Here is a 13033-nt window from a genome sequence, read left to right as displayed (position 1 = left end):
TTGGGCGGAAGCGGCGCCGTCACCAGGTAACGGGGTCGGTGTCGGGGCGATGAGCGGCGGGGCCGGGCGGCGGCGGCGCCTGGTTCTGCACGTGGACCTCAACAACACGGTGGTGGTGGCGGACACGGTGACGGGGCAGGCTCCGCGAGCGGCGCTCAACACCTTTCTCAGCACCGTCACCTGGGGCCGCGCCGGGGCCGCCGGTGAGCGCCGGGGCCGGGGGTACGGGGGACCCGGTGTGGCGGTGGCGGGGGCTGAGCGCGTTCCTCTCTTCTAGGCGAGTGGGAGTGGGTGAGCGACCGCCCGTCCCTGCGCCCCCCGTGCCCCGGCGCCCTCAGCTACTACAGCCGCCACGGCCGGGACCCCGCCTTCACCGAGGCCGGACCGGGCCGGCGCTTCCGCGACCTCCACGCCCGCCACCTGCGGCTGCTGGAGTGGCCGGGCCGGCCGCAGGACGCCTTGTCGGTGCCAGGGGAGCCCGGCAAACGCTACCACCTGATCCTGCCCTCCTTCTTCCGCCTCCTGGATGCACTGCACCGGGATGGCAGGGCCTTCGCCGTTGTCTTCAGGACCTTCGGCACCGACCTGCCCCGCGCCCTGCAGGCCGTCAGCAGCGCTCTGGACGGGCAGCACCCCCAGTTCCCTGCCCTGCGGGATGTGGCGGTGAGTGGGGGTCCGTCGTGATGGGGAAGGGCAGCCAGATGGTCCCGCAGAGCACCCCCACGTCAGACTGTTCTCCAGCTGCTTGGCCAGACTGCTTTCAAAAGTGTCGGGTTCTCTGGATGAAGCTGTTAGCTGTGGGGGAGCATGTGTGTGCAGATCCTATGTGGAATGGTCTCCTCTTGGGGTATCCTGTTTTGGACAGAGCATGCCTTCTACCCAGGAGGGACTGCTGCAGCAGAGCAGGGCTCCCTGGCCTAGAGCTGATCACAGCTCCTCTCTCCTCCCACTGGCAGCACACTGGGCAGGAGCACTGGGAATGAGCTTTAGATGCTTTAGTTATTCCATGGAGTGTTTTCAGGTAGCAGAGATTGAAATTATGGCAATGTACAGCTAGGAGGTCGTTCCTTTCCATCCCTGGGGAGGGGATGATTTATGGTTGGATGCATTCCATGCCTCCTCTTGTCATCTTCCCAGCACCATCCTCCCACACTCTCACACCTCCCTGTTGCTTGGTGTCTCTGCTAGTGCATGAAACAACCTGTCTGCTTTGGAAACTTTTCCTTCCCCATTTTCTGTGGTCCTGCAGCTCCCTGTGGACCTTACCCCTGGCCAGATACGCTGCAGCAAGCGAGAGGTGGTGTTAACACAGGGAACAGAGCGCCTGGCCACCCGGGAAGACAGAAGAAAGCTTTACAACTACTTCAGCTCCTTTGAGGGAATCGGAGGCTTCCAAGACCACTTTGACTGGTGAGAAAGAGGGCATTGAGGAAGTGGATTTGTCATTATCTTCTTTCCTGTGATTCTCTTAGTTTCTGGGATGGCTCCTAGTTTTGAAGCCCTTATGTTGTTGGAGTCCCTATCACTTAGGCACTCCCCATTTTGCCTGTGGGCAGCCTGATGGGACTCTTAACACCTTTCCTGAGGTCCCCATCCCCTGGTGTACCTCCTGCTTTTCTCCAAAGACCCCCTGATTTGTCACCTTGATGCAAAATGCCTCATTCTTAGGAGGCCATGGGCAGCAGGACAGGACATTCTCTGTCCTGCTTCCCTGGCTCAGAGGGTGCCCTGGGCCTGTAGCACAGTCTGCCATTACCTGGCAGGTGTCACCCTATTCCTCCCCTGACTGCTCCTTCTCCCACTTACTGTTTTAGGTGGGCCAGAAATCAGTTCTCTTCCAAGGGTGGGAAGCCCCTGTGGATAGACCCCCATGATCCTGACATTCACCACATCTTCATTGATGACAACATCCGGCTGGACGATGGAGACACAATTGTTCACCCCCAGGTAGGTGGCTGAAGGCCCCTCTGGCACCAGCAGCCTGCGCTAGGTGTGTCCCTGGCAAGGTCAGACGTGTTTTGTCCCTTTTGCATGAGGCTGCAAAGGGGGGGGTCAAGGCATAGTCCTGGTGTCACCGCATCCTGTGCCAGCAGTGTTGGTGGCAGCGATGCACAGAGGGGATGAAGTCAGCAATGCAAGCAGGTGCTGGCTGCCTCTGCTCCCCACTGAATCAGCCCTGCGCCTGGAGGCAGCAGCAATGATATCTGGGCTGCCAGCCCCGTGACCCATCTCAATGAAAGGGCAGTGTTTGTGGGGAGCACACTTGGGACACAAACTGTTTATGCAGACAGCTATGCCTGGCCATTAGACAGCTGTCAATGCTCAAACAAGAGCTGCAGGTCCACAGGCAATCCTCAACCCCTGCCTGTTGCCATCCATGTGGAGACGGTGCAGGGGGGAAATGCGGCAGACTGTGAATTGTCTGCAGTGTTTGCCAGGCAGCCCAGGAGTGGCAAGGGGTGGGATGCGCATTTGATATTCCCTTCCATACAAGCTCTCTCAGATTACACATCTGTAGCTGGTGACAGGAATTGTTATTGACTGGACAGACCTGTTAGGAATAGGCTTTGGTCTGTGCCGTGCCTGGTTGAGGGAAGCCTCTGCAATGGCTGCTGCATTCAGATCTGCAGCAGCTGGAGCATGGCTCGCACAGCTCCACTTGCTGCGTTTCAGCCTCAGGCTGTTTGTCTGATCAAGAAGTTCCTCCTTTGGCATTGGTAGCCTGCATGGCTGGTCAGGCTTCTCTGCTAATCTCACGGCAGCCATGTATCCAGCCCTAAGGCTGCTCCCACATTGGATCACACAGGTAGGATCCAGTAATGGTAGCAGCAGACCTCGTGGGAGGTCAGCCAAGCATCTTCCCAGCAGGGCTCATCGTCACTGCTGGGACCTTGCTGTCCTGCAGCCAGGATCAGTAGCTGGAATGCCATTCTCCCCTCCTCTTGCATCACCAGCTCTGCAGGGCTGTCCCCATGTCAGAACAGCACTAGGAATGAAACAGATTGAGGGTGGCTTTAAGCAGGCCATGGTGAAGATGAAAAGGTGAGGTCCCTGTTCCATCCAGTGGCAGCTAAAGGGGCAGCTCTGTTGGCAGAGATTTGCCTGAAGTCAGCTGCTCCTCAGAGCCGTTTTCTTTCAGCTGAGTGGTGTGGTCTGTTTCTTTAAAGGAGCACCAGGCACATGTGTAACATGCTGGTTCAGAGTCAAAGGCACTTTCTGGGAGAGGGGGAAATCTCAAGAAACTTAACCTTCTGCTGTTGCAGGGGAGATAGGATCACTCTGCCCGCTGCCCCCGACACCCAGCCAGCCAGCATGGAGGCGCCTGGCCGAGGGGAGGGCAGAGCGCACCCGGGGCGTGTGTGTTGCTGCCAGGCTCTGCTCTCCCTGCAGGTGTTCTCAGAGCAGGGCAGCAGCAGTCCCAGGAGTGTGCCCACCTCGGAGCTGTACAACATTTGCCTGGTGCAAACCAATCTGCTGGAGGCCATTGCTGATGAGGACTATTTCCTGCGCTGTGTAAGGAGGTGCGAGGAGAACTACGACCGCTACCTGGCCTGCATGGAGAAGGACACCTCAAGCCAGCAGTGGGATGGACAGTGATACCACCTCATGGGGCTGAGTGGCTCCAGGCTGGGACACCACCCGCTTCCTGCTGCATGCAGGCAAAGTCCCAGGCAGACTCCTGCTTCGAGCTGTTATCTCTGCAATGTGCAATGTGGGTGTTCAGTCCTATCAGGAGGTCCCATGAACAAACACAAGCGTCCTGGGAACTTGTGTGATAGGATTCTTGGAGGAAATGGTTTTCAATTCTTTGGCAGCATTGCCCATGGTGCCCACTTCTGCCTGAGGGCTGGGGCTGACCGTCCCCCAGCATTCACCAGGCAGGTCCCTTCCACCATACTGTGATGCGGGCAGCCTTGCAGTGTTTGCACCTCCCTTCCCACTCCTGCAGTGATGGCTAGTGCAGAGCAGGTGCCAGGATGAGTGCTGTGTTACCAGCAGCATCCCCAGGTGGCATTTGTGGTGCGGTGTTCTCGGCAGATGCCTTGTCACTTCTGTCTTTTTAAAGCAAACCTTTATAGCTCATTTCTGTGTGAGTTTCCTGCCCTTGGCTCTTCCTGTGCTGGTGGGTGGGAAGTGCCTTTCCCAGCGTGTTCATTTGCCTGGCTCAGCCAAGTGGGGACAAAAGTGTTGGTGGAGGGTTTGAGACCCATGTGCATCCTTCCTGACACTGCTGATAGACCCGAGCAAGGTCGTGCTCAGAGTAAGGCTGAGCTCATGTTCTGTCCCTGCAGTGGTGACAGGACAGGGGGTCCTCCCCAGGGTAGGACCGTGGGTTCCCGACTCCCTGAACCCGGCACTGTGTGGCTCTGGCACCGGCAGCGTGCAGCAAGGGAGGGTCTCTCCAGCCCCTCTCCCTGCGATGGTTCCTTCCCGGTGAGGTGAACGCGGCAGGGGCACGGCCGTGCCGGTGGCACCGGGAGGGCCGGGCGGAGAGGAGCGGGGCACGGCAGGGGGGCCGGGGCGGATGCGGCGCCGCCCCCACCGGCAGCGGGCGGGCCCGAGGCGGGCGGAGGCACGGAGCGGCGGGGAGAGCGGCGGAGCGGGCGGAGAGGTGAGCGCGGTTCTGGTCCCAGTCCCGGTCCCTGCCTCTGTCCCGCTCCCGGCGGCGGGGCGGTGCTGTGCGGGCAGTCCGAGCACGGCGGAGCGGCAGTCCGAGGTTGCGGGCGGGAGTCCGGGGAGCGCCGGGGGCGCGGGCGTCGCAGAGGGAGCCTGGGGGTCGCCGGTGCCTGCGAGCTGTGAGCGGGAGCCCAGTGGGTGCGGGCTGCGGGGCAGTGCGCCGGAGCCCCGGGGGTTGCGGGCTGCGGGCGGGAGTGCGGACAGCGCCGGCGGTGAGGACGGTGCGCCGAGAGCAGGAACCTGGCGGAGTCTGGATTGTGAACGGGAAGCCTCTGCGGGATATGGACCCGGGGGGATGCGGGTAGAGAGCCCCGGACGCACGAGAGTCCCAGTGAGCGCGGGCTGTCTACCAGCAGCGCCGGGTATTGGGAGCCCGGGGTGCGGGAACCTCGGGGGGCAAGACCGCTGGTACGTGCGGGCAGAGAACCCCGGGGAGCGGGAGCCCGGAGGGGGCGAACAGGGAGCCGTGGGGCGCAATCGGAAGCCCGGAGAAGATGCGCAGGCAGCCCCGGGGTGCAGTGCGGACCCCGCGGAGCAGGAGCTGTCGCACGGCCAAGGGGGTCTGGCTAGCTGGGGCTGAGGGGAGCGGTGCGTGCCTGGGCTCTGACTCGGATGCTCTCCCCGCAGGAGGCCGTGGGCCGGACCAGTGGCGAGCCAGGCCGGATGGGCGGCACGGCAGGGCCAGAGTCTGGGGACCCCCGGGGCGGCTGAGCTGGCCCATGGCGGCGGGCGCGGGCGCCTTCGCGTGGGCCACCTTCCCTGCCATGCCCACGCGGCGCGTGTACTGCAGCGCCGCGCACCGCGACGGGCAGCTCTTCGTGCTGGGCGGCTGCGGGGGCGGCGGGCGAGCACTGGGAACTGCCGAGGTGCTCGACCTCCCAGCCCAACGCTGGACCACACTCCCACCACTGCCCACGCCGCGGGCTGGCGCTGCCGCCCTCGCCCTGGGCAAGCAGATCTTGGTGGTGGGCGGTGTGGATGCGGCACAGAGCCCCCTCGCCTCCGTTGAGGTCTACCACGTGGATGAGGGCAAGTGGGAGAAGAAGGCGGCATTGGCGCAGCCCTCCATGGGCATCTCAGCTGTGCAGAGAGGTGAGGGGTAGGAAAATGTTGTGACTCTTGCCCAAAGTTTGCTGAGCATCCTTGGAGTCTTGGTGCAACTCAACATGCCAGGAGCCAGGGTTGGTCCCTGTATGTGGTGCCCGTGCCTACTCCCTGGACAGGGATGCTGTGGCACGAACCAGGCTGCAGTGTGGTGGGCAGGGCAGAGGAGATGTCAGGACAGCGGTGGGAGCGGCCAAGGGTGCCGGCCGCACTGGAAGCAAAAGCGGGATTTGGCAGTATGGCTGTGTTGCCATGGTGTCTCCAGGGAGATGATACTGCCGAGAATAATTAGAGGATGGCCCTGTGCTCTTCTCTGTGCCTGATGGATGGGATGGAGAGGGGGCTGAGAGGGTCCCAGTGCAGTCAGAGCATTGCCAGGCTCAGGCCTGCCTGTACTCACTGTCTCCCAGCTGCCCTGGAGCAGTGTCTGGCTGTGGGGCTTGGCAGTACCTGTGCTGCCTAGCCCGGAGGGCATGGGAGGATTCCCAGCCCTTCGGTGCTGCCCACAGATCCCCCTGCCTCACTGCTGCCTCTTTTCCAGATGGGGCTGTCTACGCACTGGGGGGAATGGGTGCGGACACCTCCCCCCAGGCACTAGTCCGTGTCTATGAGCCGGCAAAGGACCACTGGCAGCCCCTACCCTCCATGCCCACCCCATGTTACGGAGCCTCTGCCTTCCTGCAGGGAAGCAAGATCTTCGTCCTGGGTAGGTGCTGCTGAGGCAAACCAAGCATCCCCTGTGCCTCTACCCTCCCCTTCCTCTGTTCCCCGGCCAGAGAATGACCTGCTGCACCCCAGGGTGGCCCCATGCTGCCCAGCACTGCAGCCAGCGGGTCCCATCCCGCTTGCTGAGCGCGCCAATAGTGCCAGCTTGGGGCACTGGCAGCTACATCTCCTCTGTGCATAGGAGGCCGGCAAGGCAAGCTGCCTGTCACTGCTTTCGAGGCCTTTGACCTGGAGACAAGGAGCTGGACACGCTACCCCAGCGTGCCCAGCCGCCGCGCCTTCGCCGCCTGTGCCATGGCTGATGGCATTGTCTTCAGCCTGGGTGGGCTGCAGCAGCCAGGGCCCCACAACTTCTATTCCCGTCCTCATTTTGTCAACACCGTGGAGATGTTTGATCCTGCGCAGGGTGAGCTCCGTGTTTCTGGGTGAGGTGGGAGCATCTTCTGTGGGTCCGGGATGACTCTGTGGGTTGGTGAGGGGTGTCTGTGCCTGAGGGACATGATTGTCTGGGCTCTGAACATCAGCCCCTTGCATCTTTGGTGAATCATGCCCTGTGCTCCCTGGTCCCAGGGAGTGATTAACCTGGGGGTGTGCTGGACTTGGTGTGTAGAGGGGAAACCTCAGCAGGTGATGCTCACTCCCTCTCATACCCAGGTGTGTGGAGAAAGCCAAGCCGCACCATCCGTATGAAAGAGAAGAGAGCTGACTTCGTGGCTGGATGCCTGGGAGGAAGAGTGGTGGCTGTGGGTGGCCTCGGTAATGCTGGGAGTAGGCATGTGGCCATGTTCCCATCCCCATTCTTTGTGGCACATCAATGATCTGCATGGCAGTAGGGAGGCTGGCTGTGCAAAGCCAGGGGGTTACTGCAACATTGTCTGCAGCAACACATCTCAGTGCCCTCACAAGTGCTGGGGAGACCTTACTGCCCTGTCCCACTGTGCCCCGTGCCCCTTTCACCCCCCAATCAGGCTTTTCCCAGCTCATGTGCAGCATGCTGGGCTCACACAGCCCATGCTGGCTCAGCTCTGCTGTGCAGGGTTGCAGTGCCGCATCCCTCTCCCAGGAGAGCTGGGGAAAGGTTAGTGCTGTCACTCAGCAGAGGGGATATAGCAGGAAGGGCTGCCTGGGGAGCTGGTGCCAGCCACAGCACCCCCAGACCTGCAGTGAGGGCTGCCAGACCCCCATGATCACTGTGGAAATAGGGAACAGTGCTGGCCGCTTCCCTGCAGTGTGGCATTGCTCCTGAATTCTGCTGCAACTGGAGCTTTCCTCCCTTATCCCGGCAGAGTGCTGGCAGAGGGAGGGGGGGAGGGTGAGGAGTGGTTGAGGGGGCAGAGCCAGCAGGTGTGACATTAGTGCCAGCAGCCATCCCTATGGGGACTCTGCTAATCCTCTTGTGCCCCCACTAATTGCCTCTGGGATCTCAAAGCCTGTGCAGCTCAGGGCTCCTGTTGAGGAATCAAAGGCATGTGGAGGGGGAAAGGCAGAGCTTGGGGTGGGGGGCAGGGAGTTGCACAGGGTCTGATGTTGTTCTGTCTTCCACAGGGAACCAGTCCTGCCCACTGGACTCAGTGGAAGGGTTCAGCCTCTCGCAGAAAAAGTGGGAGCCGCTGCCCCCCATGCCAACTGGCCGCTGCTCCTGCTCCAGCTGCCCAGCGCCCAGCCTGCTCTTTGTCATCGGCGGTGTGGCCCAGGGTCCCAGTGGCGCTGTCGAGGCTCTGTGCCTGCGTGATGTGCCCTGAGTGGGATGCTGGGAACCAGCCCTGGCCAAGCACCAAGTGCCTGAAGATGGGGACAGGGTGTGTGAGCACCCATGTGTTCATCCAGGGTGACCTGGCTCCGAGAAACCTCTGTCCCATGATGCCAGGCACCAGAGCATCTGCAGTTTTGGGAACTCCCAACTCTTGCAGCGCTGTGGCAATGAAGCCCAGGGCAAACTCCTGCCTGGTGGGATGGCCATCGCCAGCAGTGTGGAGGGAGCAGCGGTGGCAGGACTGCCGCTGGCCTCAGTGCCCTGCCTGGCCCCATCTGTGCCACGGCGGATCTGTGCCGTGTGTGTAGCAGTGAGTGCTGTGTCGTCGTAGACCCAGTCGATGTCTCATGTAGCACAGAGGTGCCCTGTAGCTCAGTGCCTGGGAGGTGACATAGCACCTCAAATAAATGAAACGTGGAATTTTATCCCACTTGGAGTCATGTCATCTCTGGTTATCCTACTCCAGGCAGACACATGCTGCAGCCTGTCAGGAAGACCCCACCCAAGGCAGAGTTCAGTGACCCCATACTGTGGAGGAGGGGTAACTCTTGTTCTCCTCACCTCCAGGGTGACTGGAGCAATGTGATGTAGAGATCCAGTCCCTGTTTGGCGAGGTGGAGCTAAACAGTGGCTGTCCTGCCTTGGCACAGCCTTGTTCCCGCTTGGCCTCCTGTGGGTGAAGAGGCTGTGGGGGCTGAAGGCAGGAGCCGGAGCAGGACTTTTCTGAAGGAAGCCAGGGTGTGAGAGAAGCAGGGAATGTTGAAGGCTCCCAGGATGCTGAGAAGAAATAAGAGAAACCTGATGTCAGGGCTCAGGGACCCTATCTAGCACCACAGCCCCATCTCAAAGGATGGACCATGGCTGGTGTGGGTGAGAGCTGGGTCCAAATGTGTCCAGCTTCTGTAGGCAGGAGCACTGCAATCCTGCTTACTGGTAACCAGGAAGGGAATGTAAACTCCATACTGGTGGTGTCTGTGGGTGGTGTTTAGGGGTGTTTTGCGAGATCAAGTGGAGTGACACTTGAATTACCCAGTTCTATGGGCTCACCTGAGCCTTGCTGCTCTTGGCTCCACACTGAGTCCCACACCCAAAGCAGAAAGCAGGTAAGGCAACTGATCCTTCATTGGTACATTAGAAATATCTCACAAGTCCAGGTAAATATCAAGTACAGATGCCTGACCTTTCAGAGAAGACAGCCAGCTTGAGCCTCAGCTGGGCTGCAAATGCTGTAGAGACCGGAGACTGAATCCCATCAGAGTGCGGCAGCATCTGACACACTGCTGGGGCTGGCTGTGCCATGTCCTGGGGGCATCACAGCATGGGAAATGTTGGAAATTATTCACAAAAGAGCACTCAGAAGACATTTTCATGTTGCTTCTCCATTGCCTCTGGTGCCCACCTGGCAAAGTGACTGCAGGGTCTGTCCTCACGTGCTGCATGACTATTTGCCCGTGATTTGGGCAGAACAGCTTGGGATACCTAGGTTGGTGGTACCTCAGCTGGAAGCATCCCTGCATCTGCCTCTGGAGTTGCCATAGAAACCACTGTTGTACCAGAGGCAGCATCAACAGTGAGCCCCAAATTAGAGCCGGGAGGATGCAATGGCAGTCAGGGAGGAGGTCACTGGTTTGTGCAGTGGTTGGAGGCTGGACAGAGGGACACCTCCTCTGAGCACAATGTTCAGTATTTCACTGCACTCCCTGGCCTGTGCTCAGACCCTGGTGGGCTTGTCCTTCTCAGGGTCCTGGAAAGTGATAGACCTCTTGCTGCCACTTTGGTACGTCTCCCCACCCTGACAGCTCTTTCCAGAAGCCACCAAGGCACGCAATAATTCCACTCCTGCCAAACCTTTAGTCGTGGGGGTCCCTAAATCACAGATCTGCATTGGGAGCACAGGCCTGATTAATAAGCTTTTCCCGCAGGAGCATCACATGAATTGGATAAATCAAGACACTGAGTCACCCGCAAATTGACATCCATATGTGCCAGCTTCACAAGCTCCATGCTGCTGGTGGGGTGCCCAAGTCTACTTTTCCAAATTCAAGGTGGTGGCAGATGCAAGAGCCAGAGGATGCTGGAGGGGGGAGCTGGAGCTCAGGAGCCCCTCACTGTTGTGGTGTTTCCAGCAGTGAAGCTGATGATCCCCTCCCCACAGGAGTTTGCCCCTCTGTCAACAGCACTTTGCCTTCTGCACACACTTTACTGGCACATTGACCCATCAGAGTGCTGTTTGGCTTGGCTCCTTCACCTGAGAGGAACAGGAATCTGTGACCTCTCATTAAGAGTGGATTTCTCATTCTTTTCTATCTGCTTTTGAGCACAAGACCAGAATCCCATTTGAATGAGGGGAGAAAAGTTACCAGGAAAATGCTCAAGAACATCTCAGGAATGCAGAGATGCGGGTCATGACCACTTTTGCAGACTGACATGCTACTGACCGAAGAGCTCCTGTAAATTTCTAATGAAATGTGCTATGTAGTTAAAAAAGTTGAGGAATGTACCAAATATATTGCCATCTATCTCCTGGAAGCTTCTGCTAATTTTTACTAAAGGAAAGACTAAGAGTATCTGGCTACCCTCCCTAATGCTTGAAGCCCAGATTGTTATTTGAGATATAAGGACAGCTATGAGCCAGCACATGGCAACATGGTTAATCTCCCCAGAGCATGTTATGCACGGGGGATATGGAAATGAAGATAGCTGTCAGACCTATAATTAAAAAAATATGTTTCTGTATAGAAATTTCTTTCCGTTGTCAGGAGGGATGGAAATACAAAAATCTCATTTATCATATTCCACAAACTTGCTAGACGTTCATACCAGAAGGCTCCAGCTACATCAGAAATAGGAATAGCTCTTTCTAAGTACTTAAAATAACATGTTGAGCCTTATCGCCGGTGCACACAGCACCAGCAATTCCTTTTCTAATGGCAGTGGAAGGACTGCAAATGGGTACAGGACTCTACAGTCTCTTCTGCAGGGAGATCTGGGCCAACTTTTCAATCGTGAGCAATAAAATGGTGGAAAATCACTGTTTATGATGCAGGGCCATATAGCACCTGGATGCACAGCAAGGCTCTTGGCAGCAGCGCCGTTACTGGCCTGTGCAACAGAGACGTAGGCAGCTCAGGAGCAGAACAAGGATGTTATTTACTTTAAAATTGCAATAAATATCCACATTTCCATCAGCTTGGTACTCTGGAGGAAGGTTTGCCTTCCAGTCCATGGCTGCCTTGGACAGCCCGGCCACTACCCCATCCCTGAGGTAGGAACATGGTCCAAGCTACAACTCCCTAGCCTGGTCCTAGAAAATCAATCCATCAGTTTTCTCATTTAGCTGGGAGGTATCAAGTTGCCTTGATTAATCCAAGCTATTTAAACCAACTCTAGTGCTGTAATGTCAATGAAAGCAGCGCAGTGAAATCACTACAATGTTTTTTATGGGTAAAGGCTAGAATTTTATTTTATCTAAAGTGAAAGTTTTATCTACATGGGATTTGATTAGGAAACTAGATATATACATCAAGAAAGCCATTATTGTGACACCCCTGAGCTCCAAGCTGCCTTTAATACTAAAGGCAAAAGAGAATAAAGGGGAATGTAAGTCATTCTCCTGATCTATCCATAAATTTATGTCAACCTTCTGCAGTGGTTTAGTACTTATGCAGTATCTTCAGAGCCAGGGAGGGAAAAAAAATTAGCTAGTATTAAAATAATTTTGAATTAAAAGAGGAAAAAAAATGGCAAGAAGGCTTGCCTGTTTTACATTCCTAAATGTGGGGGTTACAGAACCACAAGGCAAAAAAAAATCCAGTAAAACCATATTTGAGAATGTTTCTCTAGGGAATGTTTAGATGGTGGTTATTTTTGTCATACTTCTGATGGATGAAATTAAATCCTTCTGCATTTTTGCCAGAGGTATTTACATGGGAGACCACACAGCTTCTGGAAATGAAGGAAATGGGTGCTATGGCTGCCATGCTCCCATGGGAGCAGCACTCAGTATGCCGGGTTCCAAGCTTTCAGCTTTCTCTTCCTCCCAGTGTCCTGTGATGACCCCCTGTGCCCGGGGCTGTGCTTCCAGCTGAGGGGCAAGGGCTGGCTTGCAGAGCGACTGGAGCTGGGGCTGGTCCTGTCCACAGCCACAGGGTGAGATCCAGGGACCCCCCAGCCTCAGGGTGAGATCCAGGGACCCTCAGCCCTGAGGTGACCACAGGGACCCTCAGCTCCAGGGAAGGAGACAGGGACACTCAGTTGCAGGGTGACCCCAGGGACCCCCGCAGGACCTTGTGGTATCTCAAGCCCCAGGGTGAGGTCCAGGGGACTCCAGCCTTGAGGTGAAATCCAGGGACCTTTGGCTCTGGGATGAGACCCAGAGACCCCCATAGGACATCCAGGCCTCTCAAGCCTCAGAGTGCAATCCAGGAACTCTCAGTTTGGGGTGGCCCCAAGGACCCTCAGGCCTAGATTGACCCCAGGGATCCCCAGCCCTGAGGTGAGATCCAGGAACCCCCAGTCCTAGGGTGAGACCCAGGGACTGCCCCAGGCCCCTCAGGCCCCTCAGGTGGGCAGGCACAGCGGTTGGCTGCGTCTCAGGCCTGCGGAGGGCCGCGGGCCAGGCCTGCCCTGGGCCTGCAAGGCCGTGTCCCCTCGGGCTGTCCCCACAGCCACAGGACACTGGTGTTACTGCCCTGAGTGGGGCTGGTCATCTTCCATCTCCCTCCTCCCTGCAGGGCACTGTGGCACCATGGCCGCTGCTGGTGGGGAAAGGCC

At 57.8% G+C, this 13033-nt stretch overlaps 2 protein-coding genes across 3 annotated transcripts; both read left to right on the top strand.

Annotated features, from left to right (window-relative positions):
- The first annotated feature begins 17 nt into the window (after positions 1 to 17).
- LOC120758450 (uncharacterized) lies at positions 18 to 4083 on the top strand. 2 transcript variants are annotated; one of them, XM_040076714.1, is made up of 5 exons: positions 18 to 203; positions 278 to 663; positions 1250 to 1410; positions 1815 to 1947; positions 3391 to 4083. In XM_040076714.1, the coding sequence occupies exons 1-5, from the start codon at positions 50 to 52 to the stop codon at positions 3595 to 3597; spliced, it is 1041 nt and encodes a 346-aa protein (XP_039932648.1). In that variant the 5' UTR covers positions 18 to 49; the 3' UTR covers positions 3598 to 4083. The 2 variants fall into 2 exon arrangements, with proteins under 2 accessions (XP_039932648.1, XP_058278278.1); XM_058422295.1 differs by having other exon boundaries at positions 3264 to 3402.
- A 1224-nt stretch (positions 4084 to 5307) lies between these two features.
- Positions 5308 to 8685, top strand: KLHDC8B (kelch domain containing 8B). The gene is made up of 5 exons (XM_040076713.2): positions 5308 to 5769; positions 6323 to 6487; positions 6689 to 6913; positions 7162 to 7263; positions 8053 to 8685. Exons 1-5 carry the CDS (start codon positions 5397 to 5399, stop codon positions 8247 to 8249), a joined length of 1062 nt encoding a protein of 353 aa, XP_039932647.1. The 5' UTR covers positions 5308 to 5396; the 3' UTR covers positions 8250 to 8685.
- The last annotated feature ends 4348 nt before the right edge of the window (positions 8686 to 13033 follow it).

This window comes from Hirundo rustica, chromosome 12, assembly GCF_015227805.2.
Source record: "Hirundo rustica isolate bHirRus1 chromosome 12, bHirRus1.pri.v3, whole genome shotgun sequence".
Classification (NCBI taxonomy): Eukaryota; Metazoa; Chordata; class Aves; order Passeriformes; family Hirundinidae; genus Hirundo; species Hirundo rustica.
The sequence above is the reverse complement of the archived record's forward strand: the minus strand, read 5'-3'. Positions and strand labels throughout refer to the sequence as shown.